This window comes from Sciurus vulgaris, assembly GCF_902686455.1.
Source record: "Sciurus vulgaris genome assembly, chromosome: 14".
NCBI classification, from domain to species: domain Eukaryota; kingdom Metazoa; phylum Chordata; class Mammalia; order Rodentia; family Sciuridae; genus Sciurus; species Sciurus vulgaris.
Genome location: NC_136475.1, coordinates 8,653,507 through 8,677,007, shown reverse-complemented (window position 1 = coordinate 8,677,007; position 23,501 = coordinate 8,653,507). Strand labels below are relative to the sequence as shown.

The window sequence follows — 23,501 nt, the reverse complement described above, 5'->3', positions numbered from 1 at the left end:
TGGGCTGGGCCCGTAAGATGTAAACCCAGGTGTTATGTTTCTAATCACAAGAATGAGGAAGCACAGAAATCATATTTCAAAGAGAAAGAAGAGAGCAGGCGCCTGGTGAGACGCAGAGACTCTTCCCCATCATGCTTCCTGCTGAGATCGGGAACACAGACCCCGTATCCTTTGACAAAATATCTCCCCTTTTCTTTATGTGAGCTTGGGTTGGCTTGCGTTGTGTTCATCCAAGAGTCCTGATGCAGAGTGGAAGGGGATTTGGGTCAATCCCTTATTTTACGGACAAGACAACTGAGGCTCAGAGTGGCCAAGTGACTTTTACAAGGTCATTGAGCCATCGAGGACAAATGTCCACTTGCTTCCTTTTCTTGGTAAAATAATTCAAATGGTAAAGATTCAACGTAGGTCTTCCTCTCCCGGCCCCACCCCCTCTCCACTCTTGTCAGCTGGGTGGGTGCCACGGTCTGCTGGTGTCCCTGCTCACAGGCTGCCACCTCACCCTCAGGTCGGTGGTGTTAAGAGGTGGGACCCTTGAAGGGTGATTAGGTCACAAGGGCGCCACCCTTGAGTGGCATTAGGTGCCCTCCTGAAAGAGGCCCCAGGGAGCGGTTTGCTCCTGTGCCAGCGCAACTAGGGGGCGCTATGGAGCAGAGAGCAAGTCCTACGCAGAAGCCGCATGGGCTGGCGGACGCCTAGGTTTCCGACTCCCCAGCCTCGGGCTCTGTGAGCTATACATTCTGTTGCTTATAAATCACCCACTCCAGGCCATTTTGTTAGAGCAGCAAGAGCGGACTGAGACGGTGGGCTGGGGGCTTAAGGTCGCGGGCTGATCCCCAGCAGCACACACGGTTGCGCATTTATAAACACGCATGCGCGAGCGCATACCACTCATGAGTTTCATTAGGAAAATGGGATCATGTTGTGCCCTCTTCCCCAAGTTTACTGTGTTCATTCATCGGAGTTTTGGATACTGACCATCTCTATCTCTACCTGTCTGGCCAGGTGACGCACCAGGAGAGGAGTGCCGAGGGAGGGCAGGGCCCACCTGGAGTCCTGGTGTCTCTGGCCTCAGAGTGTTGCCATCAGGAAGTCCTCCAGGAGGGCCGAGCCTCGAGGGCTGGTGGCAGGACCCTCCTGCCCCAGCAGGACCCCTGGCCAGGCTCCCGCAGCCCCTCAGGCCGCGGCCGTGGGATCAGCTCCCTTGGCTTCAGTAGCAATCTGCTCCCCTGTGTCTTCCGACCGCCCACTGGCGCCACCTCCCCGATGATTTCTGGGGCAATTGCTCCTGCCTCCCACTGCAGAGCAGGCAGGGCTGTCTCCTCTGTGGGTTGGGGTGGCGCCCAGTCTCACACCTGCAGGGGTGAGCTCTGCTGGAGGTGGCACTGAGCGCCTCTGTTGATCCGCAGCATCGGTGACCCTGAGACAGGCCCAGGGCTCAGCAGCCTGGGGGACCATGCCGGAGACAACAGAGTCAGCCAGAGGCAGGCGAGCCATTAAAGGAGGGGGCTGAGTTTTCAATTAACAGGCTCCTGGCTAGAAGCAAATAATTAACGGATTAGCAGGGCCGTTAGCGGGTGGCTACCAGCCAGGGTTGGGCAGGCAGGGGCGGGAAGGACGGCTCCAGATGCATCCAGATTCTGCTGGAATGAGAAGGAAACTTGGTGCTGGGCACCGGAGGGAACCTGAGGGCAAAGGAGGAGGGTTGGGACTCGGCAGGGACCTAGCGTGCCAGCTGGAAGGGTTGGGGGTCACGTGACCCGACTGTCCCCTGCTGAGAAGAGGCCCTTCTGCCTGGGCCTGGGTGCAGGAGGCAGTTGATGAGAATAACCACCCCTGCGGTTTGCGAACCACCCAGCAGCTCACCAGACATTTTTGCAGTTGTTTGGGGGTCAGTTCTGTGCCCCAGAAGTCAGAGCGAGAACTGCGTTGTGAGGCTCTGGACTGAGTATCTCGCTGCCGCATCCTAGCTGGGTGGGGCTCCTGGGACCTCCTGTTGCTTCCCCAGGCTTCTCAGCTCGTCCCAGCACATCACACCCAAGCATAAAAGACTGGTGAGCGGCTGCCACCTGTCATCTTGCAAAGACCACTGGCCCAGACTGGTTAACCGGCCGGAAGCCCCCGAACCTGCAAGTTGCAGGTTCCCCTGCCAGTGCCGGAGGACCCGGCTGGGTGGAAGAGCCAGACTGTTGAGATTTCAGAGCCGCTTGTTACAGCAGCCTAACCAAGCCTGTCCTGCTGTACAGGGCTTCCCTCCGTGAGCCTCTTTCCTCATCCCTGCCTGTAAAGTGGGTAAACATGGTCCCCCTTTTGAATCGTTATTGTCAGGTTAGGTGAGATGATGGAAAGATGGCAGAAGGGGAGTCTCAGCTTCTGGACCCCACACCCCTCCACAGAAAACAAAGGTTGCCCTGGGTCAAGGTCAAAAGCCAGGCACGTGTGACTGGCCACAGTGACTGGGTGGGACTCTTATAATGCTGGGCAAAGGGCTTCAGGGTTCAGCCCACATGGGAATGGGCAAGGTCTGTGGGTTGCTGGGGCCTGGACTTGGCCTTCCCAGGAGGGGTGTTCAGCTCCCTCCCCGTCTGGTTCTTCCAGTTCTCTTTTGTCAGCATGGTGGGGAGAGGCTGAGTCCATTCCCCATCTTCCCTGGTCCTGAGTGTTTGTCCTGGTCTCATTGGGCTCTAGAAGGCCTCACTTTTCAGTTTGTTTGGATGCACAACTTCCTTTCTGCCTCTACCATGTTTTACAGCAGCCCAAGTCCTTTCTCTATTGCTATAATGGAATACCACAGGCTGAGTAATTTCTAAAGAATAAAGGTTTATCCTACTTATGGTTCTGAAGGCTGTGAAGTTCAAGATCAGGTGGCATTTCTGGTGAAGGCCTTCTCATTGGTGTGGCACAGGACATCACACAGGGAGACAGCACATCTAGCTCAGATAGTTCCTCTTAAAAAGTCACAGTCCTGCTAGACCAGGGACCATTTAGCCTTACCTCCCAAAGGGTTGCTCCTCCAAATGCCGGCTGGGTTACATCTCCGCCCACTTGAGGCCTCTCAAAGGGGATCACGTTGATGGGGACTTTAGAGCACCAAGCCCGGCTCTGGCTGCTCTCCTGGCTGCCCCCTCGCTGCTGCCTGCATCACGAACTGTCAGCCCTCCCGAGCTGGCCCACTGTCCTCCAGGAGCAGGGGAGCAGGGGGCAGGAGGCAGCTGCTGTCCCCTGCTCCTCTGCTGGCCCTCCTCCTCCACTGTCCCCTGCTCCTCTGCTGGCCTGCTCCCTGTGGCTCCTGTTCAGCCTACAAGATCAAACCCAGAGTTTGCAGCTGACCTCATTCCTCCTGGGGTTTCTGATGCTCTGTGTCCAAAGCCCGAGCCACTGCCCGCTTTCTGTTCCCTTTCCAAAGACGAAGCCCGCTTGCGCCCCCTCTCTCTGCAGCTGGCCCCTGCTCTGAGCTCCCAGTCTTCAGAGGTGGAACATTCCAGGCACAGCTTTTTAAATATTCCTCTTGGCCCATGCAGGGTCCATGGGGCCTCCTCCGGCCTCACTCCCACACGATATCCTCTCCCTGCAAGGCGGGCTCTGGCTAAGGCCGCTGCTGCCACTCTTGCAACAGAGGTGTAGCCACGAGGCCTGTGCCTGCAGAGCACTAGCCCTGGCCACAGGTGACTCTGGGGCACTTCGATGGGGATCCAGAAACAGATGTGCCCTGAGTGTGCAGCCCTGGATTCGGAAGGCTTGGGGCCAATCAGGTAAAATGGTCGCTCGGGTTTTTATGGTGACTCTGTGTTGAAATAGTAGTGTTCTGAACACACTGGGTTGAGTACATGACTGAGATGACCTTGACCTTGAATGGGACTTCTAAAGTGTAGATTCAAAATCTAAGATGGCACAGGGGCCTGTGCTACCTGTGGATTCCCAGGTGGTGCCAGCTCGGCTCCTTCCCTCCTACTGATACATCTATCAGTCTCCTGTCGCTGCTATAACAAATCACCACCAACTCACTGGCTTGAAGTGACCCCCGTTATTCTCTTATGCTTCTGGAAACTAGAAGCCCAACACGGTGTGGCTAGGTTAAGATCAGGGCTGTTCCTTCTGGAGCCTGTTGACTCTCCCAGCTTCTCTGAAATGCCCACAATTCTTGGCTCATGGTTCCCCCTCCAAGCCCCGATCCAGCGGTGGCTGGTGAGTGGAACCCCAGCACACTCTGACACTCCCCTTCCACCCTGTCTTCTGGAGGTCCCTGAGGGCCACCGGGCCGATCCAGGACACTGTCTTAATTTGCTCACTTATTTATCCAGATGGGCTCATGCTGTATGTTTTCAGGCTGGCCTAGAACTCCTGGACTCCAGGAATCCTCCTGCCTCAGCCTCCCATGTTGCTGTGACTAGAGGAGCTCCACCAAGCCTGGCTGAGAAGCTCTCTGAGGTCAGCTGATTAGCACCCCGATTCCCTCTTGCCATGTGACTGATTGACCATGGTCCCGGGCTTGGTGGGCAGGACGTGCACATCAGGGACCGTTATGCTGCCCCCTTGGGTTGGCAGCCCATGCGTCCGATTTCTCGTCCTGTTCAAACTAGCCAGACCTTGGAGATGGCATGTGGGCCCTTGCTTCATTCCCCCTCCCCTTCTCTACAGCCCCCCAAATCTGTTTGAGGTCCCTGTGACCCCAAGGAAGGCCACTGCATCCCAGAGGGGATGTGGAGAAGGAAGGATGTGACTTGACGGGGTCCATCCACGAGCCACCCCTCCCCCTCGACACAGGAGTCGGATTGTTTGGGCTGCACATGACAAGAGCCAGGCCAACCAGAGAAAGTCCCGGCACTTCTCTGAAACACGGAGATAAAAAGAGCTCCCCTAGGGTCGGGGTTCAGACCAGATGAAAACTTTGGAAACGGCTGTAGCCTTTTTCTTTTCTATAGAGGAAAAGCCAGTCTAAAATGAAACTGTCTTGCTGAGAAATAGAAATAAAAGCGAAACTGATATTCAGAGAAAATATTGTGAAGAAGTAGTGCCATCTTGGACCTCTGGATCAAACCATACCTGAGTCCCTCTCTGGCATGACTTCTCCGTGAGATCAATCCATGAATTCCCTTTGTAGGCTAAGCCATTTGAATTAGAGTTTTTGCTACTTATGAAATAGGGATTTGCAGTGACCCAGAGAGAGGTTAGTAGCACCTAATTGGGACGCAGAAGAATACCTAGTCTGTCCTTCCCTTGGGACCGAAGCACAGGTCCTCAAAGGAATACCCATCCCTCTCCTGGATCCTGGAGAGGACCCTCGCCCTGGCTTCTCTCCCTGCCCGGAGTCACTGTTTAGGTGTGCCTGTCCACCTTGGCTAACGCCGCTGGAGCCCCTTGGCGGAACTGATTGGCCAGGAGGCACACAGCAGGATGAGCCGTGTCCAGGGACCTGGAACAAATTCAGGAATGCCAGGAGTCTGTTATCGGTGGGAACCCCAGAGCCGGGGGCCGAGAAAGTGCCCCTCCCCACGCAAAGGGAAAGGAGGTGCTGGAGACAATGGGGAGACCCCCAGAGGCCAGGGGGGCCGGGGAGAGCAGTGGATCCTGTCTCTGAGGCCTCCCTAGCCTGGGGCCCAGTCCTTCCTGAGGTCTGCCTCTCCTCTTGCCTATTGGACCCTAAATATAAGCTGAGTGACTCTCTATCGCTTGAAATCAAAAGTTACTTTCCCAATCCCATGCCAGCCTGAGGTCCCTCTGTCCCACGCAGAGGACATTGTGCTAAGGGCCTTAAATGTCCTCCAGAGGTCCATGTGGTAAAGCCTGACCCCCAGCTCCGTGCTGCTGGGAGATGGTGGCCCCGTGGGAGGTCTCTGGGTCACGGGGTGTGCCCTGGAGGGATTATGGGACCCAGGCTTCTCCTCCTTTCTCTCATCCTAGCCAGGCACATCTTCCTCTCGGTCACTTGTTACGGTGATAGAGAAATGGCCAGCACTGCAGCCTCAGGGACCCGCGTGGAGGCCGTCTTCTTTCCTCCCCGTGTGCCAGGTGGACAGGGACACTGAGGCTGGGGGCGTGAACTGAGCCACCCAGAGTTATGGAGTGCAGGAGGGAGCAGTGCTGGCCTGCGTCTTGGGTGCCAGTGGACAAATGTGGTGCCCATGACCAGCTCTCTAGCTACCAGCCATTCTCCCCTGCCTCCCCTTCAAAGCCAAGGATGGCTCCATAACCAGGAGGACCAATGGCAGGCGTCCTCCACATGAGCCTCCCAGGACGGTCACTGCTTTCCTGTGAGGCCCAGTGACCCCTCCCCTTTGCCTTTCCCCTTCTTCCTCCTGGGATGAGAAGCTGGGCGGAGGATGTGGCAGCCGTTTTGTGACCATGAGGATGGAGCCGCCCGCCGAGGACTGGAAAGCAGGGAGCTGAAAGGACCCCGGTCCCTGAGGCCGCACCTCAACCCTGGCAGCTCGATGCCCCACGGTCCCCTGGCTCCGACTTCTCACCCCTTGAGGAGAGACAGGCGGGGCAGTTTGCCAGAGAGACAAGGAGGGACTCAGAGACAGGCGACTCTCACCTCTGGGCACAGGCTCTGGTTTCCTCCCAAGCTTGCAAGGACAGGGGGCGGGCCAGTGGGTGCCCTGTGGGTGGACCCTAGGAGGACCCCGCCATCACAGGGACGAGAGCAAGACAGATCGCCGCCACCAGAGCCTCTTCTCCGTTCACGGACGAGGGAACTGAGCTCTGTGTCTGCCACGGGGTACTGGCTGCAAGTGTGAGCTCAGCTGAACAGTTTACTCACAGAACACATCTGTGTGGGACCAGGATTGTCTCCCAGCCCAACAGGGTCCAATCCTAGGGTTGGCAAGTCTGTGACTTCCTTGGTGTTTCCCTCTTTGATGCCAAATGGCTGCTTTTGCTCCATACATCACATCTTCACTTAATGGTGAACAAAACCAAAAAGGTGAGAAAGGGACAGAGAGGAAAAGGGGGGAAAGGACTTTGCAGGAGGATGTTCCCCAGAAGGATCCCCGTGGAGTCTCCCTTCCTTCTCATTGCCTGTGAAGTGGTCAAATGGTTGTCCCTTGTCACAGTGGAGGCTACCCCAGCAAGCCATCAGAGAGCAGAGTGCTGCCACAGCCTTGCACAGTCATGATCCATCCCCTGGTTGGTGACTTTACCTCCATGTCAAATCAGGGTTGTGTTTACAGGCGGCTGGCGGGGGACATCTTGTCCAGGACCAGCAACTAGTGGAGAGAGGGGGAGCAGAATTCCATTTCCTTCCCGCTGATCTCTGGGTAGGAAGAAGCTCTGTGTCTGGTGCAGCAGACACACCCAGGGCGTCTGCTAGAGTGTTAGAATCTTGTGCTGTTGGGATGGTCTACATTCTTCAGGCCAGTCATGGGTTTCCTGTTCCCCCCGCCAGAGGCTGGCTAAGAATGGGTGTATGATGCAGATCTGGTCCCACTGACACACAGCAGAAAAGCTGTTGGCAGGGTGATGGTTCTGGGAAAAATTCCCTCACTCTTACGAGAAGTGTCCAGGAAGAGGCAGTCTCCTGTGCTGGGTGCTGTCAAGTCTGGATGTGAAGCCTGGACCCATGGCAGCCATATTGTGATCATGAGGGAAACTGGCTTGAGAACAGAGATGGCCCACCGAGGAGGGCAACATGCAAAGGCAGATGAAACCTGGATCTCTGTCGATGTCACTGCAGCACTGAACTAACCACACCTGGGCTGTCCTACCTCTGGCTTTTTGGCATAGGAGATGCATCTTATCATTTAAACCCTTTTGAGTTCATCTTTCTTGCAGCTGAAAGAATCCTAACCAACCCACCCATTGCTGCTCTGCTCAGTTTCTGGGGCCAGGTACAGACCAGCCCTGAGCAGCAGCCCCACTCTGGTCTTTGCCCACCCAGTTGGAGCTCAGCTTTGTGTGACTGGCTGCTTATTATACAACCACGCTGCCCGCCATAAAGTCTGTGGGCTGCGTTCAAAACCCCGGGAGTGGGGAGCAGTGGTTTGGGGGAGGTGTTCTGGGGGCTGCACAAAGGAAGGCCCTACCCCTGCCCACAGCAGTGCCAGCCTGCCATCACCCCCGGCGCTCGCAGAGACAATGCTGCAGCCACCCACCAGCTGCCTGTGGACCTGAGGGGCAGAGAGGGTGGTGGTTAAGAGCTGGAGGACCTGCAGGCCCTGGGGCTGGGCCAGAATGGGCTTTTGTTGAGGGTGACCATTTCCTCCCCTGCCACTGTGCCCGCTGCAGCCTGCACACAGGCCGGTTCAGCAGTTCCCTGGCGACTGATTATATAGATTTGCTTCCACCTAAGGGCTCTTTTGCAAGGGCCCAGGACGCCCAGGGCCTCCCACACACAGTCATCTGTGTTTAAAACACTCTGGTTTATCCTCTGCACCCGGAAAAAAACCACCACCACCCCCAAACCCTGAACCCTACTCTAGGAAAGGGATTCTGTCAGGAGAAACGATCTAGAAAAAGCATTTCTTGAGGAAACGCTTAGGGGTGTAAGTGTCACTGAGCCCCCTGAGGCCACTCTCCCAAGTAGGGCCTGCCAGTTGCAGAACCCATCAGGACGGTCCCCTGCCCAGAGATAGCAGCCATCCTGCTGCCCTGGGATGGCCAGATCAGAGCTGGGCAGACAAGAGACCCGATTCCATCTGTCCAGCTTTCCGAGATGTCCACCTTCACCGTACTGAGCTTTGCTGGTGCTGTTGCCTAGGCAGGCCAGGATTCCCCTGCTGTCCTGGGGGTTGGGTGACCCGGGGGTATTGGATGTGGAAAATAAAAAGCCCTAAGAGTGTGGCCTGGGAAAGGGAGTGAAAAGAAAGCCATCCATTGATAGCTTTTGTCTCTTCCAAGGAGACTCCTCTCCAGGTGCTAGCCGCCGGCCTCCCGCCCAAGGCTTCCCAAGTGCCCAGAATGACACGCTCACTAAGTCACCTCAGTCTGACCTGTCGCAGGCTGGTCTCTTTCTTTGTTCACAGGCTCATTTTCCACCAGGAAGGTGGGTCCCTCAGAGGCGCATCACACCATCCCTGTCCCCCCTCATTCCAGCATGAAACCTCGTTCCTGAATAAACAGCTGAGCTGATTTTTGAAGTTTGAGTCTGGCCTGTTTTGTGCTAACAGGTCTAGGCTAAAGAGGGCCAGCCTTGGAGATTTTGTGGACACTTCTAGGAAAGGGACACCCATATGTCTGGTCTGTTAGTGGGAAGCATGCACCCGGTGTTGGCTGCCCAAAGCAATCAGCTCAAGAATGAAACCCACACAGAGTAAAACAGATTTGGGAAGTTAGCAAGGCCCTTCTTGGTGACGCCATCTGAGCACCTGAATCCACTGATGCCTGAAACCTACCCCTGAACTTTTCAGTCACTTAAGTCAGTAAATCAACATTGTTAAAAAAAAAAAAAAATTGGGGGTGGGTGGGTGTGGTGGTGTATGCCTATAATCCCAGCGACTCGGGAGGCTGAGGCAGGAGGATGGCAAGTTCAAAGCCAGCCTCAGCAACTTAGTGAGGCCCTAAGCAACTCAGGGAGACCCTGTCTTAAAATAAAAAAATAAAAAAGGGATGGGGATGTGGTAAAGTGCCTCTAGGTTCAATTCCCTGTATAAAAAAGCGGGGACTGAGGGTGTAGTTCAGTGGTGGAGCACCTGCCGAGCACGCATGAGGCCACGGTTCTATCCCTGGCTCGCGTTCACGCACATGCACCCTGAGCAGAGGCTGGAAGTCATTAGTAACGCAAAGGCACCCCCATCAAGCCCACTCAGCCTCTCCTTCCCTGTACCCACTGCCGCCTGCACCCCCACTCACCTTGGGAGCATGCTCTGTTTCTCTTCCTGTGGGGCTGAGCCCCCCTGCCCCTTCTGATGGGTTCTTGCAAAACAGATTGTTTTGTGTTATTTGTTTCATGTGTCTTTGTGTGTGGTACTGGGGACTGAGTACCACAGGCACGCCACCATTTTTATTTTGAGACAGGGTCTTGCTCAGTTGCCCAGGCTGGATTTGAATTCGTGATCTTCCTACCTCAGCCTCTTTACATCCTTTTTAAAAGGGCTCATCTGATTGGTTGGACCCACTGGAGACAATCTCTCTTTTGATTAACTTAAAGTCAACTGACTGGGGGTTTAATCACATCAGCAAATTCCTTTCACCTTTTCTATGTAGTATATGTATTGCCTTTGACCTTCACTGATTAGAAGCAAGTTAAAACTCCTGCCCACACTCAAGGGTGAGGATGATATAGGGTTTTTTTTTTGTGTTTTTGTGTTTTGTTTTGTCTTTTTTTTTTGTACTGGGGATTGAACTCAGGGGCACTGGACCACTGAGCCCCAGCCCCAGCCCTTTTAATATTTTATTTAGAGACAGGGTCTCACTGAGTTGCTTAGGGTCTCACTAAGTTGCTGAGGCTGGCTTTGAACTTGTGATCCTCCTGTCTCAGTCTCCTGATATATAAGGTTTTAATAACTGGATCTCATCTCAGAATTCTGCTGACCATTTAGGCGGAAGGTGGCATCTAGTATTTCTTTCTTTCTTTAGTGGTACTGAGGATTGAACCGAGGTGGTCTCCCCTACTGAACTACTTCCGAGCCCCTTTCATTTCATTTTATTTTATTTTGAGACAGGGTCTCCCTAACTCGTCCAGGCTAGCCTCCAACTTGCTACCCTCCTGCCTCGGCTTCCAAGGTGCTGTGCTACCAGGCCTGACTGGTCTTTGTTTAAACTGTGGTAAAACATAAAATTTACTAAGCCAGGTGTGGGCAGACCCTTCAGTGGTGGGATGTGTGCTGGCTCCTGCTACCTGGGTCCCGGCCAGATCCCAGCGTCTTGGTTCCTGCGGTGTCACAGTGTTCTGAAACCCCGAGCCTTCTGCAAGTCAGGAGGGCGCTGAGAAGGGCAGGCGGGGCAGAAGAAAGCCGTCATCCCCTCGTTATTCTGCACAGCATGTCTACCACTTGCAGCTCTCCAGCTGAGTGCTGGGAACACAGTCAAAAGATCAGTGAACCCATAAGGTCTCCATTCGCAGAGCTTAGGGCTGACACAGGAATTGGGTATTAACTAAACCACCTCCTGTGGTTGCAGAAGGTCCCCGAGTACCGTCTGGAGTTCTCATTAACAGAGGAAAAGATGCGGAACGCCTGGCTTGGTGACCCTCTCTCTTTTTGCGGGGCAGGTACTGGGAATGGAACCCAGGGCTGCTTAACCGACGCGCTACCTTCCCAGCACTGACGTCACTTTCTGTGGCATCAGGATTCAAGCCGGGGCCTCAAGCCTGCTGGGCAAGGGCTCTACCGCTGAGCTCCATCCCCGGTCCTTTTTGTATTTTTTATTTCGAGACAGGATCTAAGTTGCAAGGCTGGCCTTGAACTTGCAGTCTTGCCGCAGTGCCCCGAGTCGCGGGGTTACAGCGTGTGCCACCACGCTGATCTTCAAGTGTCCCCAACTTGCAATTCTGCTAGAGCCAGAACCGTTTGGTGGCAGGGACACCCTGAGACCCTCTTTCCTCGAGGGTGAACTCTGCCTACTCTTGAAACCTCATCCAATTTTTTGGGTACCTCGGGTCCTGCATGCGTCTTGGAGTCCCTACGAGGCCTAGGGGCCTGTCTGGGAGGGCAAACGGCCGGCGCACAGACAAACGCGCGGGTGCCCGAGGCGCAGGGGCCGCAGGCCCCGCCCAGAGCATCCGCACGTGCTGCGTGCGTGTGGGGCGGGGCGCCACGGGGTGGGGCGGGGCTTCGGACCTGGCGCGCATCCCAATTGGCTCTCCGGACTGCCTGTAAGACTGCACGTCGTCGTTGCGCGGCATTACTGCTTTGGCGGGAGTTGACTGAGGGCGTGAGGTGAGAGACGTGGAGCAGTTTCCCGCTCAGGGCCAGATTCCTGGGCCAGTCAGATCTGGCCCTGGGCCAGGAACTGGGCCTGGTCGGCCTATTCCGTGCTGGCTGCGCGGGGCAGTGGACAGGGTGGAGCGCAGGCCATGAGGTCCCTGAGGCGCAGAGGAGCCCCTGGGCAGCAGGTAGCGCTGGGCCGGTTGCCCGTCCTCGCCTGTAGCACCCAGGACGACGGCCAGCCGGCGCCCGGCGTCCTTGGGGCACCGTAGGGAGCGCCCATCGTGGGTCTGAGGCCCAGAGCTCCGAGGGGCAGCCCGGGCGCTGCGGGGCGGAGAGGTGGTGTTGGAGTCTCGCCTCGCGAGATCAGGTCTCTCGCGGTGCTTGGAGAGCGTGAGCGGCCTGGGCTCAGGGACGGGTTCGCGCTGGGTGCTTTGAACCAGGGCTGCGTTCTCTGACGTGAGCGGAGCAGGATCCATGCGGTGGCGGGCGGGAGCGCTTGCGCCCCGAGCTGAAGGGACAGTGGCCTTTGGGCTCCCCCCAGCAGAGGCCCAGTGGAATACATGCTCAGAGATGTCAAATTGCACATTATTTTTACAGCAGCAGCAGCTGGAAAACCTGATTTTTATATAACAAGCTCTCGTTTCGGGCGTTGTCCCTAATTTATAACGGTTTTGTGCATTATAGAGCCAGAGAAAACAGATATGAGAGAACTGCATTTGCTCCTTGGATGCCAGCTTGCAACCTCTGCTGGGGAGGGGCCATCAGGGCAGGAGCTGCAGAAGGCCCTGATTTCTTTCCTTTTTAAAAAATTTTAAAAATTTTTTGGTGCTAGGGATTGATCCCAGAGGCGCTTAACCACTAAGCCACATCTACAGCTTTTTTTTTTTTTTCTTTTTTCTTTTTGATTTTTAATTTTGAGACAAGTTCTTGCTAAGTTGCTGAAACTGGCATCAGACTTGGGATCCTCCTGCTTCAGCCTCCCCAGTTGCTGTTGTTATAGGTGTTTACCCCCATGCCAGGCCCGATTATTTTAATCTTATTTTGTGTCAGAGCCTAGCTAAATTGACCAGGGCTGACCTCAAACTTGTGATCTTCCTGTCTCAGTCTCTTGAGTAGCGGGGATTACAGGTGTGGGCTGCAGTGCCCACCTCAGAGTCTCTATTTTGAGAACTTGGGTCCTAGAAAGATACATCCCACAATTGCCTGGATTGTGTGAGCTGACTTAATTGGCAGATGGAAGATACCCCTAACCCTTGTTGTTTCCTTGTTGCCCTTTTAGGATTAACCCAGTTCTAGTGGGGCTAGATTTTGAGAATGGTAGTGGTTTGAGGCTTGGGGGATGTAGACATCCTCCTTGCAAGGAGGCAGGACTCCCCAAAGTGCAGCCTGGGCTTGGAGTTTTCCTGTGCCAGCTGGCTGTAAATGGGACTGTGAGAGTAGTTTTTAAATGTAAATTTGGGATGAGTCCCCCAGAGCCTGTGCACTGTTGGAATCAAGGTCCTGTCCCTTGGCTTTGTGTTTCTCAGTTATGTAATTGGGCAGAGAAGGGGAGAGCTTGAGGAATTCCTGGAGGGCAGACACTGTCATCCGACTCCTCTGCTCTGGCTCCCTCCTCCATGCAGGTGCTGCGGGGCCCAACGAGAGGCAGCCCTTGCAGCCCTTGCCTCCGGATACTTGGGTGTGATGGGAAGTGAAACCTGAGTCTTGGGGGGAACTTGACATGGCTCTTTGACCAGCAAACTTGGACTGGGGAACTCAGGGAGGAAAGGGAGACCTGGAGAGTATTCCAGAGGCATCTGAGCTTAGAGCCATGGGCAAAATTTTGTGGGTGGCAGGAAGGGGAGGCCTCCCAGACTGGCATGTTTATGGTGTTTTGAGGGTGATGAGTATAGATAATTAGACCAGCCTACCAATCAAGGACTTGGTGAGAGATCAGGGTAGAGGGGACTTAAATGGGCCGTTTTTGGGCCAGGTGTTGGGGTGGGGTACCTTGCTGTATTAGGGAAGGTAGACATTTGCTAGTTAAGGGGTCTGTTGTATACCAAGTGATGTCTTCTATGGAGAATACCATGTGAGAGGGGTTTGATTGTGGAAAGAGCTCTTTCATACCCAACTGGATGTGCATTCCTTGTGAACAGGTCTGTGTGGAGTTTCTGCTCTGACTTCCCCAGCTGTCCTTCATCTAGTGTTCAGCCCACATTCCTATAATGATTGAGTAGATGAAGGGCTATCTCCTGGCAGAGAGGGGGAGAGCAGGTAAGCAGGACCTGGTGCCCTTGTGGCGATGATTCTGATCCTCTTTGGCGGTCCCGTGCCCCTGTCCTGCTGGTCCAGTCCTGTGCTTTCCCCCTGCACAGTAGCAGTCTTGGCCTCCAGTACAGCCTTGGTCAGTTCTAGAAGTTGGCAGGGTGAGTGTTGATGGTAAGACAATCAGTGCCTCTCATGTTGATCTGGCGGGGGCCCTGACCTGGACACTGGGAGACCTTTTAAGGACAGCTGGCTCTTTGATCTGAGCAAACGCCTAGCTCCAGCCTGGGTCCTCCTCATGGCTGCTCTCCTGGGTGTTGCCTTTCTGTTCTGGGGGTGGGACCCTGGAGCCCCTCTAGGAGCTCCTGGGTTATGGCTCAGATTCCATATGGCTCTATCTTCCCACCTTTCTGTAGGTCAGATTCCAGTGGGAAGAAAGGTGCCTGTTCCCAGATCTTGTAGACCCTCATGACCACAATGTTGAAATCTAGATCCCTAGTCCAGCAGAGAAGCAGCCATAATGGCCAGGAGGTAATGTGACCCCTCTCATTCTCAGGATACTCTCTGTCCTTCCATTTCCCTGCCTGTGCCCAATTCCTGGTGCCCATCTTCCTCTGCCAAGGATCTTGAATCCTTTCATCTCTCTCTGTGGCCCTTTTCCAGGGCAGCCTGTGGTCCTCAGGCTTTGGGATGAAGCTGGAGGCCATCACACCATTCCTAGGGAAGTATCGTCCCTTTGTGGGTCGCTGCTGCCAGACTTGTACCCCCAAGAGCTGGGTAAGTGTCAGTCAGGTTGGCCCTCACTGGAAGCTCGGGTTAGCTTGGTTCTGGGAGCCGTGGTCCTGGGAGCTGCTTTCTTTGTCTTTCCAAACATTGCCCTTCTGTACCCCATGCCTCTGCTTTTGTCTTTTGGGGACTAGATGCACTGGTATTGGTGTTGCTGGGCTGTGGATAGTTTCAAGGCCAGAGGGGCCAAAGGGAAGATAGGGCGTGCCAGAGGGCTGGTATCTGGCCTCATCTGCCTGAGTCCTGTTGGAACACCTTTTACTCAAACTTCCCAGGCCTTGGGTGCACCCACGCTGTGTGCTGGTGCTGAGGTGCCTGGAGTTCTGGTGAAGATCTAGGTTACATGTCCTCTAATGTTGATGAGAGAACTCTTTTTTTTTCTTTTGGGTACTGGGGATTAAACTCAGGGGCACTTGACCACTGAGCCACATCCTCAGCCCTATTTTGTATTTTACTTAGAGACAGGGTCTCATTGAGTTACTTAGCACCTCTCTGTTGCTGAGGCTGGCTTTGAACTCAAGATCCTCCTGCCTCAGCCTCCTGAGCTCCTGGCATTATAGGCATGCGCCACCATACCTGGCTTTCCCAGACTTTTGATCTGCTGCTCTCCAGGACAGCGATTCTGTACGGGATGCAGCACTTCCATTTTGAGCATGGAACCCTTCTTCCTGAGCCAGCATCAGGATCTGGGTCAAATGCCTTTTGGAAGATACTGTGCTATAATCCTTTCTCCTGGTAGAACTGAAGGGCCACTTAAAGGGGCGGAGCAGGAACTCCTTGGCCCATGCAAAGGCCCTCCAGGACATGCTGTCCCTGCCCCCTTGGGCAGGAGTCCCTCTTCCACAGAAGCATCATGGATCTGGGCTTCTGCAACGTGATTCTAGTGAAGGAGGAGAACACCAGGTAGTCAGAGCCGGGTGGCCAGGGTGGTGGGCAGGGCTCTTTTGGTGGAGGGCTGCTGGGGTCCTGCTTGGTTTTAAAGTGCCATTTTCTTCCCATGATGGAAAAGAAGGGTCCTGTCCCCTGCCCCATGCCCACAGTGGGGAGAGGCGGATGAGCGCTCCTGCAGCTCTTCCTGTGAGCGCGTATGGACCGCCCACTGAACGTCAGGCTTTGAACCTGTGCCCCTCTTGGTGGGGAGAGGGGTGGGGCCAGGGCCCAGAGAGGTGGGCAGTTCTTCCTGCCCGTGGTAAGTGTGCTCAGTGTCTCGGAGACTTGGGCCTGGGCTGGGTGTGATGGCTTCCTGAGGCAGAGCCCTTTGTGGGCCCCACGTGAGGCCCTCTCTGAACCACTGTCCCCCTGCTCCGGGGGCTGTGCCCAGGTTTCGAGGCTGGCTGGTTCGCAGGCTCTGCTATTTCCTGTGGTCCCTAGAGCAGCACATACCCCGCTGCCAGGATGCCTCGCAGAAGATCATGGAAAGCAGTGGGTGAGGAGGCAGGCGGGAGGTTGGCTGGCACTTCTGGATCCTTAAAGGGGTGGTCGAGAGGGCTGGCTGGGGTAAGGCTTCTAGAGTGTTCTCTTTGCCTGGGCCTTTTCTCAAAAGGAGAGTGGAGACCACAGGCCACGTCCTGGGGGCACCATCTACACCCTGCCTCAGTCCAGCACCGCTCCTCCCACCCACAGGGTTCAGAACCTCCTCTCGGGGAGGGCTCCCGGAGGGGCTGGGGAAGGCCGGACGCCAGACCTTGTGGAGAGGGAGATTCAGCGCATGCTGGGCCATATCCAAGCTCCACCCCGCCCCTTCCTGCTCAGGTAACTCTGAACCGAAGGCACTTGTCCCTGGGCTGGGGCCTCTGCCCTTCTGGAGGGTGGGCTTGGGAAAGAGCTGGACGATATTTTCCTGCACGGGCTGCAGCCTGCTGTCATCACATGCTCCCCCGCCCCATCCAGCTCAGCTCTTTGTGCCTATTAGATGCAGGACACTGCTGGGAGTGGAGGGGTGAACAGAGATCTAGCTGTGAGAAGGAAGGAGTAGGGCTGAGACCCAGACGACTTGGGGAAGACTTGTATGCCAGGGCCAAAAGGGGGCAGGAAGCTAACTTTTGGGGTATAGAAGTGAAGGTAGGGGAGAGTCCTGCTGAGGGAATAGCATTAGCACAGCCCTGACCAGGAAAGGGTGGTTGGAAGCTGGCAAATAAAGGGAGGGGAGAGCTGCAATAGGGGGCTGAAAGGCGGAAAGAACCAGATCATTGGGACCATAGAAGAGGTTCAGGCGGGTCTCTAGGTGGCATGAACGCAGGTTCAAAGGTTTTAAGCAAGGAGTGACACTGAAGGGTTGGGGTTTCGAGCAGAGACCAGAGGAGCACCTGGAAAGCTGTCAGTGCAGGTGAGCTGTGGTGAGGGACAGGAGAGGCTGGAAGATGTGGATGAGAGATCAGGGTGCTGATAATGGGTTCACTGATAGAGCGGGTGGGGGCCGTGGGCAGGGAGGAGGAAAGGGAGCCATCGCTGCTCTAGAACCTGGTGGTAGGTACAGAGGGGAACAGGCTTGGGGAGAGGGTGTTGGGCCCAGGAAGGATATTTTAGACCTAGAGTTCCAGTTCCCGACTGGGGGCTCAGTTGCATATGGGGGTCTGGAGCTCAGAAGAGTCTGGGGCAGAGCTGTAGCATGCAAGTGGTGTTTAAAGCCAGGGATGAGTGAGTCACCGAGGGACTTTCCTGGTAGTTTGCAGAGACAGGCTGGGTTCTACCTGGAGAAGTCTGGGTCTTGGTCTCCTTTGGGGTGAATGGAAGTAGATGGCTGTGAATCTGACATGAGCCAGCTTCCCTGTGAGGCCTTGGGAGAGCATGGCGCCTCTGGGGCCTGGGCTGTGGCCTCTGGCGCCTACTGCTTAGCATTCTTTACTCTTACGCAGCATGCGGCTTCTCTGAGCCTCACTTTCCTCTTCTGTAAAATGGGGATGGTGGTAGTGCCTGCCGTAGAGGGGTTCTGGGCAGCCCTTTGAGGTGCTGTGGGGCTGAGCCTCGTGTCAGGCGACCCTGCTGCTCCTCAGGCTGGGCCTTGCTTCCCAGGCTGTTGAACTGGTTGCTGTTGCGGGTCCTGAACTGCCTTTTCCTGAACGTGCAGCTGCACAGGGGCCAGATGAAGATGGTCGGCGAGGCCGCCCAGACGGTAAGGCCCAGCCCACGCTGGGATGACATGGCAGGAGCAGAAGCGAGGCCAAGCCTGTCATCTGGTGGGAAAAATGCACTGCTCTTGGGCGACCTTCCCTTGCTGTCTCACGGTCCTGCTCCCATGGGGCTGCTCCTGACGTCTTTTCATCATGGTCTTGACAGCCATTACTTCAGTGCATTACCTTAAAAGTTTTGGCAAGTGTACTCGGGAGGAGCTCTTCCTCTGCTCCCTCTGGGGCTGCCTTGAGTTTGCAGGTGCTGGCTTTGACTTCCTGTGACTCGGGGTGGGGGCGGGTGGGCACTTCCCTCTGGCTCTCCCCGGAGCAGGGCTCGCCGCTCGTCTTCCTCTCTACTCACAAGTCACTCCTAGATGGGATCTTGCTGCCCTTCGTGCTGCTCTCCCAGGGCCTGGGTGTGCTCCGTGTGGCCTGGGACTCCCATGCCTACTCCCCTGCTCTCAGGTAGGAGCCATGTGTCCCTAGTCACAACACCGGAGAAGTCCCAGGCGGGGAGGGGTAACTGGGGACGGGCATATGCTGACAGCAGCTCCCCAGCCCTCTTTTGGACCCGCTGATCCCAACCACATGGGAGCCCACCCCGTGGGTCCCAGGGCCACGGCGCCTCAGCATGTTCAGAGGGCACAGGCTGGCCCTGCGCGAGACAGGCTCTCACAGCCTCCTGCTCAGTCCCCCCTCTCGAGCCCCTTCTCTCACTAGGCCCTTTTGTGCCCCACAGAGCCCTGCTGAGGAATCTTGGGGGGCTCTTCTTGCCCCCAGAGGCCAACCTCTCTCTGGACAGTTCTGAAGGGGTCCTTGCAAGGGCCGTGGTCCAGGCGGTGAGTGCTCCCGTTGGTTATACAGGAGCCAGGTCGAGCGGATAGGGCTCTGTTTTGCTCTTGCCTTGACTCCTGCCTCCCCTTCCTCCTGTTCCAGGCCATGGAGCAGCTGCTGGTCAGTGGGCAGCCCCTGCTCATTTTCCTGGAGGAGCCTCCTGGAGTTCCAGGGCCACGGCTGTCGGCCCTAGGCCAGGCCTGGCTAGGACTGGTGGTGCAGGCAGTCCAAGTGGGTACTGTCTCAGATGCTATGCTGGTGCCAGTGGCCATTACCTACGATCTGGTTCCAGATACATCATGTGACATGCATCAAGTGAGACCCTCCTGCCCTTGGGGATTCTAAGTGGACACCAGCTCCAGATAGGCATAATATTGTGTCTTGTGGCTGAATCCCCCTTAGGGCTGGGGTCTAAGTGGGGAGTGAGGTGTGTCATTGTATAGCAGGTGTCAGCTGTTACATCATCTCATTTCATTCTTGAAAAACCCTCTTAGGGAGGGATTTGTTTCCTGCATGAGAAAATGGGAGCTTGGAGAGGGCAGGGTCATGCATGAGGTTGGACTAGAGATAAAGCTACAGGCTGGGAGCAGAGGGCACCCCTGCAGAGCAGGATGGGGCAGGCAGCCCTGAGACCTGTTCGAGAGCAGTGTCTGCAGCAAGCCAGGTGCTCAGCTTTTCCTCCCCATAGGCCTCCGGCCCCCTGGGGCTGTGGAGGGGTGCTCTGGCTGTCCTGTGGAGACTGCGCAGTTGCTGGGGCTGCCTCCGCAGGGTCTGCGTCCGGGTGCACCTTGCCCAGCCCTTCTCCCTGCAGGTACGGAGCCAGGGGCCAGGATGGATGTCTGTTAGGGCTGTGGCAGCCGGGCCTCAAAGCCACTGGAGGAGAGCCTCACCTGCCTCAGTGGGCTGTGTGCAGGTTTCCTGTGGCCAGAGCAGGTCACCTGAGGGTCTCGTCCCAGCAGGAGTACACCATCAATGCCCGGAGCTGTTGGGGCGGCAGGCGGACCCTGGAGCACCTGCTGCAGCCCGTCGTGCTGGGCCAGTGGTACGACAGGCTGTGGGGGTCTCAGGGCCCCAGAGGCAGCCCCCAGCTCTTGAAGTGGAACCCTCCCTCACCCTGGCCATACACACAAGCACGTCAGCACCCCTGCCTCTCACGCAGCCTGGGTCACGGGCAACTGCCAGATCCTCGCCTTGCCTGTGGTCTGAGTGTAGAGCGGGGCACACAGGCCTGAAGGAGTGGGGGCGACAGGAGCCATCCCCTGGGCTGGGCTGGGCTGGGGGCACACCTTCGTGAGAGCTCTGGGCTTCCCCCACACACCTGGTTTTAGATTTGGTCCCTCATTCTTTGGTCTGTGTCTCTGTCCCAGCACTATTGTCCCAGACACAGAGAAAGAACAGGAGTGGACCCCAACAACTGGCCTCCTCCTGGCCTTCAAGGAGGAGGACCAGCTCCTGGTCAGGCGACTGAGCCGGCACATCCTGCATGGTGAGAGGAACTAGGTGTAGGCTTTTGGGGAAGATCCTAAACGGTCCCTTCTCTCTGGGTTGACCAGTCACCAGGGACCCCTGTTCCAAATGGATGTTTGCACCTGACCCACTAACCCTTGATGGCACACTTGGAACATGTGAAGAGGAGTGGACCTTGGCCCTGCCCAAGGCACAGGGCAGCTGGGCAGTAGCTGAGTGCACAGACTGGCACTTGCCCAACTGTGGCCACTACCCCAGGTCCTGCCTGCTCTGCCTTGGGTTCAATGTTCCTTTACCGTGTCTTTAGCTGTAAATGGTAAGGACAACGGGATGGAGCCCTGCATGTATGGGGCTAGACAGAACCTACAGAGGAACAGGCTGCAGAGGTCCCTTTACCTTCCCAGCCCCCTGTGGGCCCCTGCAGACCAGGGCAATGCCCTGAGCCCCAGGCCTGGCTCTGCATACATGTGACAAATGCCAGTTCTCCAGTCCTGCTCTCCGCTCCTGGGGTGGAGCTGGGCTGTGTGGCTGGGAAGACGTGCCAGGTGACGGGAGATCAGGCCCCTGACAGCACCCACCTCTGGCCCCAGCTAGCGTGGCGAGCTCCGCGGTGATGAGCACGGCCATCATGGCGACGCTGCTGCTGTTCAAGCACCAGAAGGTAGGCCGCAGGGTGGCGGGGCCTGGGGGCAGCGCTCCTGCTCAGCTCTGTTCTGCCCCCTAGGGCGTGGTCCTGTCGCAGCTCCTGGGGGAGTTCTCCTGGCTGACAGAGGAGACGCTGCTGCGTGGCTTTGATGTGGGCTTCTCGGGGCAACTGCGATGCTTGGTGCAGCACACGCTGAGCCTGCTGCGGGCACACGTGATCCTGCTGCGCATCCACCGAGGGGACTTGGTGGTGGTGCCACGGCCTGGCCCAGGCCTCATGCACCTGGCACGCCTGAGTGCAGAGCTGCTGCCCGCCTTCCTGAGCGAGGCTGTGGGTGGTGAGTCCCGAGGACTGGGGTGGTAGGGTGTGGGTGCAGGGAGGGGACCGGCCCCTTCACTCTCCCCCACCTCCACCAGCCTGTGCTGTGCGGGGACTGCTGGCAGGCAGAGTGCCACCCGAGGGGCCTTGGGAGCTGCAGGGCATAGAGCTGCTAGGCCAGAGTGAACTCCACCGCCAGATCCTGCTGCTGCTGCACCTGCTGCCGCAGGACCTGCTGCTGCTGCAGGTCAGCCCTGCCCATGGGGTCCTGGGCCTCCCCGGGTGGCGGTGGTGGTGCAGACCTGCCCTGCAACCTCCTGTGGTAGTGTGCCCTTCCTCTGGTGAGGCCCTGGCTTTCCTGGGTCCCACAGGTGTCCCTCTCTCCCCAGCCCTGCCAGTCTTCCTACTGTTACTGCCAGGAAGTGCTGGACCGGCTCATCCAGTGTGGGCTCCTGGTCGCTGAGGAGGTAGGTGAGGTGGCCGGAGGCAGAGTCCGCACGGGGGCCTGGCTTGCTCTAGCCTCTCCGAGTGCCACATGCCCAGGCTGCCCTGTCCTCTGTGCCCTGGGGGTAGGCTGCCACTGACTCCTACACCTGCCGGGCCCATATGCCATGACAGACCTGGACATGTGTAGCTGTGGTTTCCTGCACCCCTGCCCTGGCCTGTGCATCCTTCGGGCTCCCCGTGTCTGCTTATCCTGGTTTGGCCTGCATGGACCCAGTCTGGGGATAGAGGGGCTATTCCCTGGCTAGCCTGTCAGGGACCAATGGCTCTCACGGCTTCCAGACCCCAGGCTCCCGGCCAGCCTGTGACACAGGGCGTCAGCGTTTGAGTGCAAAGCTGCTGTGGAAACCCAGTGGGGACTTTACTGACAGTGACAGTGACGACTTTGAGGAGGTGGAGGGCCGGTACTTCAGGGTGTGTTGGGAGAAGCCACTCCAGGAGGGAGGCAGCAGGGAGGTGCCAGGAGCTGCCCTCACCCTGGCCCCTCCCCTTCAGCTCAGCCAGCAGTCCCGCTGCCCCGACTTTTTCCTTTTCCTCTGCCGCCTGCTCAGCCCGCTGCTCAAGGCCTTTGCACAGGCTGCTGCCTTCCTGCACCAGGGGCAGCTGCCAGATACCGGTAAGGCTCCCCTCTGCTTCCTGTGCTCAGGGCGGGGTTCTGCCCAGGCAGGACTTGGATCTCCGCCTTCCTTCTGCAGAGGCAGGCTATACAGAGCAGCTGTTCCAGTTCTTTCAGGCCACGGCCCAGGAAGAGGGGATCTTTGGTGAGTCCAAGCTGCCAGCCCAGGTTCCTGGAGTGGAGTGAATTTGCTGGTGGCTGCTGCCCCCTGCTGGCAGGGGCAGCCCCAACTCCAGGAAGAACTCCTGAGTACAGAGGGCCTTTGGGCCCCTCAGTCCCATCAAAGCCTTGTCCCCGGGCTGTTCCCTTTTTAAACAAAAGGAGGAAAGCTGCGTTCCCACGAGCAACCTCCCGTGAGCCTTTGTCTCTCCTCTCTTTAGAATATGCCGACCCAAACCTCGCTGTCAGTGCTGTCTGGACCTTTCGAGACCTGGGGGTGAGGGCCAGTGTTGCCATCCTCCTGCTTCCAACCTCTGACGACTGCTTAAGGGAACCAGCTGTGTCCCCCACCACACAGGGCTGGCCCTGATGACAGCTTAGACACTGGGATTTACCTAGGAATAGACATGATGAAGGACCGGGTGGTTTCCATCCAGCTTGGTCTCCCTAACCACTAGCTTCCCCTGCTTCCAGGTGGGGTGCTGTGGGTGGTTGGAGACACAGGCCTGAGGGGCTAGAGGTTTCCCTGCAGGTTTCTGAGGACTAGGCTTGGCCATTGGCTCCGTGAGCACAGCCCCTGGAGGGAGCACTCACAGTCCCATCTCATGGCACAGGTGCTGCAGCAGATGCCCAGCCCCGCAGGTTCCCAGCTCCACCTGTCCCCTGCATTTGCCAGCCGGGACAATCAGGACAAGCTGGAACAGTTCATCCGGCAGTTCATCTGCAATTAGAACCATGAGGCAGAGCCTGAGCTGAGAGCCCCTCAACCCAGCTGGGTCCTAGAGACAGCAGACAGGAGGCTGCAAGCCCTGGCGGGACTATGAAGTCTGTGGTTTGATCGTGTCTTGGTTTCTTCATCCTTTGGTGTAATAAACAAGGGGAATGGATGAGTCTTCTTTCTCCAAACCCCAGAGCATCTTTTTGGTGTGTGTCTATGTGACCTCCTTCCTCAGTCCTGTGAAAATGTCATCTTGCCCTGATAAAAGCCCAAACAGACGACAGAAGCAGAA

The 23,501-nt window shown here is 56.6% G+C and overlaps 1 protein-coding gene across 5 annotated transcripts; it reads left to right on the top strand.

Annotated features, from left to right (window-relative positions):
* The first annotated feature begins 3,614 nt into the window (after positions 1 to 3,614).
* GPAT2 (glycerol-3-phosphate acyltransferase 2, mitochondrial) lies at positions 3,615 to 23,374 on the top strand. Of its 5 annotated transcripts, none has more exons than XR_013759374.1 (24): positions 3,615 to 4,428; positions 13,943 to 14,060; positions 14,162 to 14,212; positions 14,468 to 14,582; positions 14,715 to 14,828; positions 15,667 to 15,740; positions 16,159 to 16,263; positions 16,461 to 16,589; positions 17,850 to 17,949; positions 18,279 to 18,412; positions 18,687 to 18,786; positions 18,884 to 19,096; positions 19,470 to 19,592; positions 19,741 to 19,823; positions 20,149 to 20,267; positions 20,839 to 20,909; positions 20,973 to 21,231; positions 21,311 to 21,459; positions 21,602 to 21,679; positions 21,999 to 22,130; positions 22,212 to 22,332; positions 22,441 to 22,477; positions 22,713 to 22,768; positions 23,106 to 23,189. XR_013759374.1 is itself a non-coding variant. In XM_079111377.1 (24 exons), the coding sequence occupies exons 4-24, from the start codon at positions 14,520 to 14,522 to the stop codon at positions 23,220 to 23,222; spliced, it is 2,406 nt and encodes an 801-aa protein (XP_078967503.1). In that variant the 5' UTR covers positions 3,615 to 4,428; positions 13,943 to 14,060; positions 14,162 to 14,212; positions 14,468 to 14,519; the 3' UTR covers positions 23,223 to 23,374. The 5 variants fall into 5 exon arrangements, 4 of the variants coding, with proteins under 4 accessions (XP_078967503.1, XP_078967504.1, XP_078967506.1 ...); XM_079111377.1 differs by having other exon boundaries at positions 22,412 to 22,477; positions 23,106 to 23,374; XM_079111378.1 differs by lacking the exons at positions 3,615 to 4,428; positions 13,943 to 14,060; positions 14,162 to 14,212; positions 14,468 to 14,582; positions 14,715 to 14,828 and having other exon boundaries at positions 14,839 to 15,740; positions 18,322 to 18,412; positions 22,412 to 22,477; positions 23,106 to 23,374.
* Positions 23,375 to 23,501: the final 127 nt, after the last annotated feature.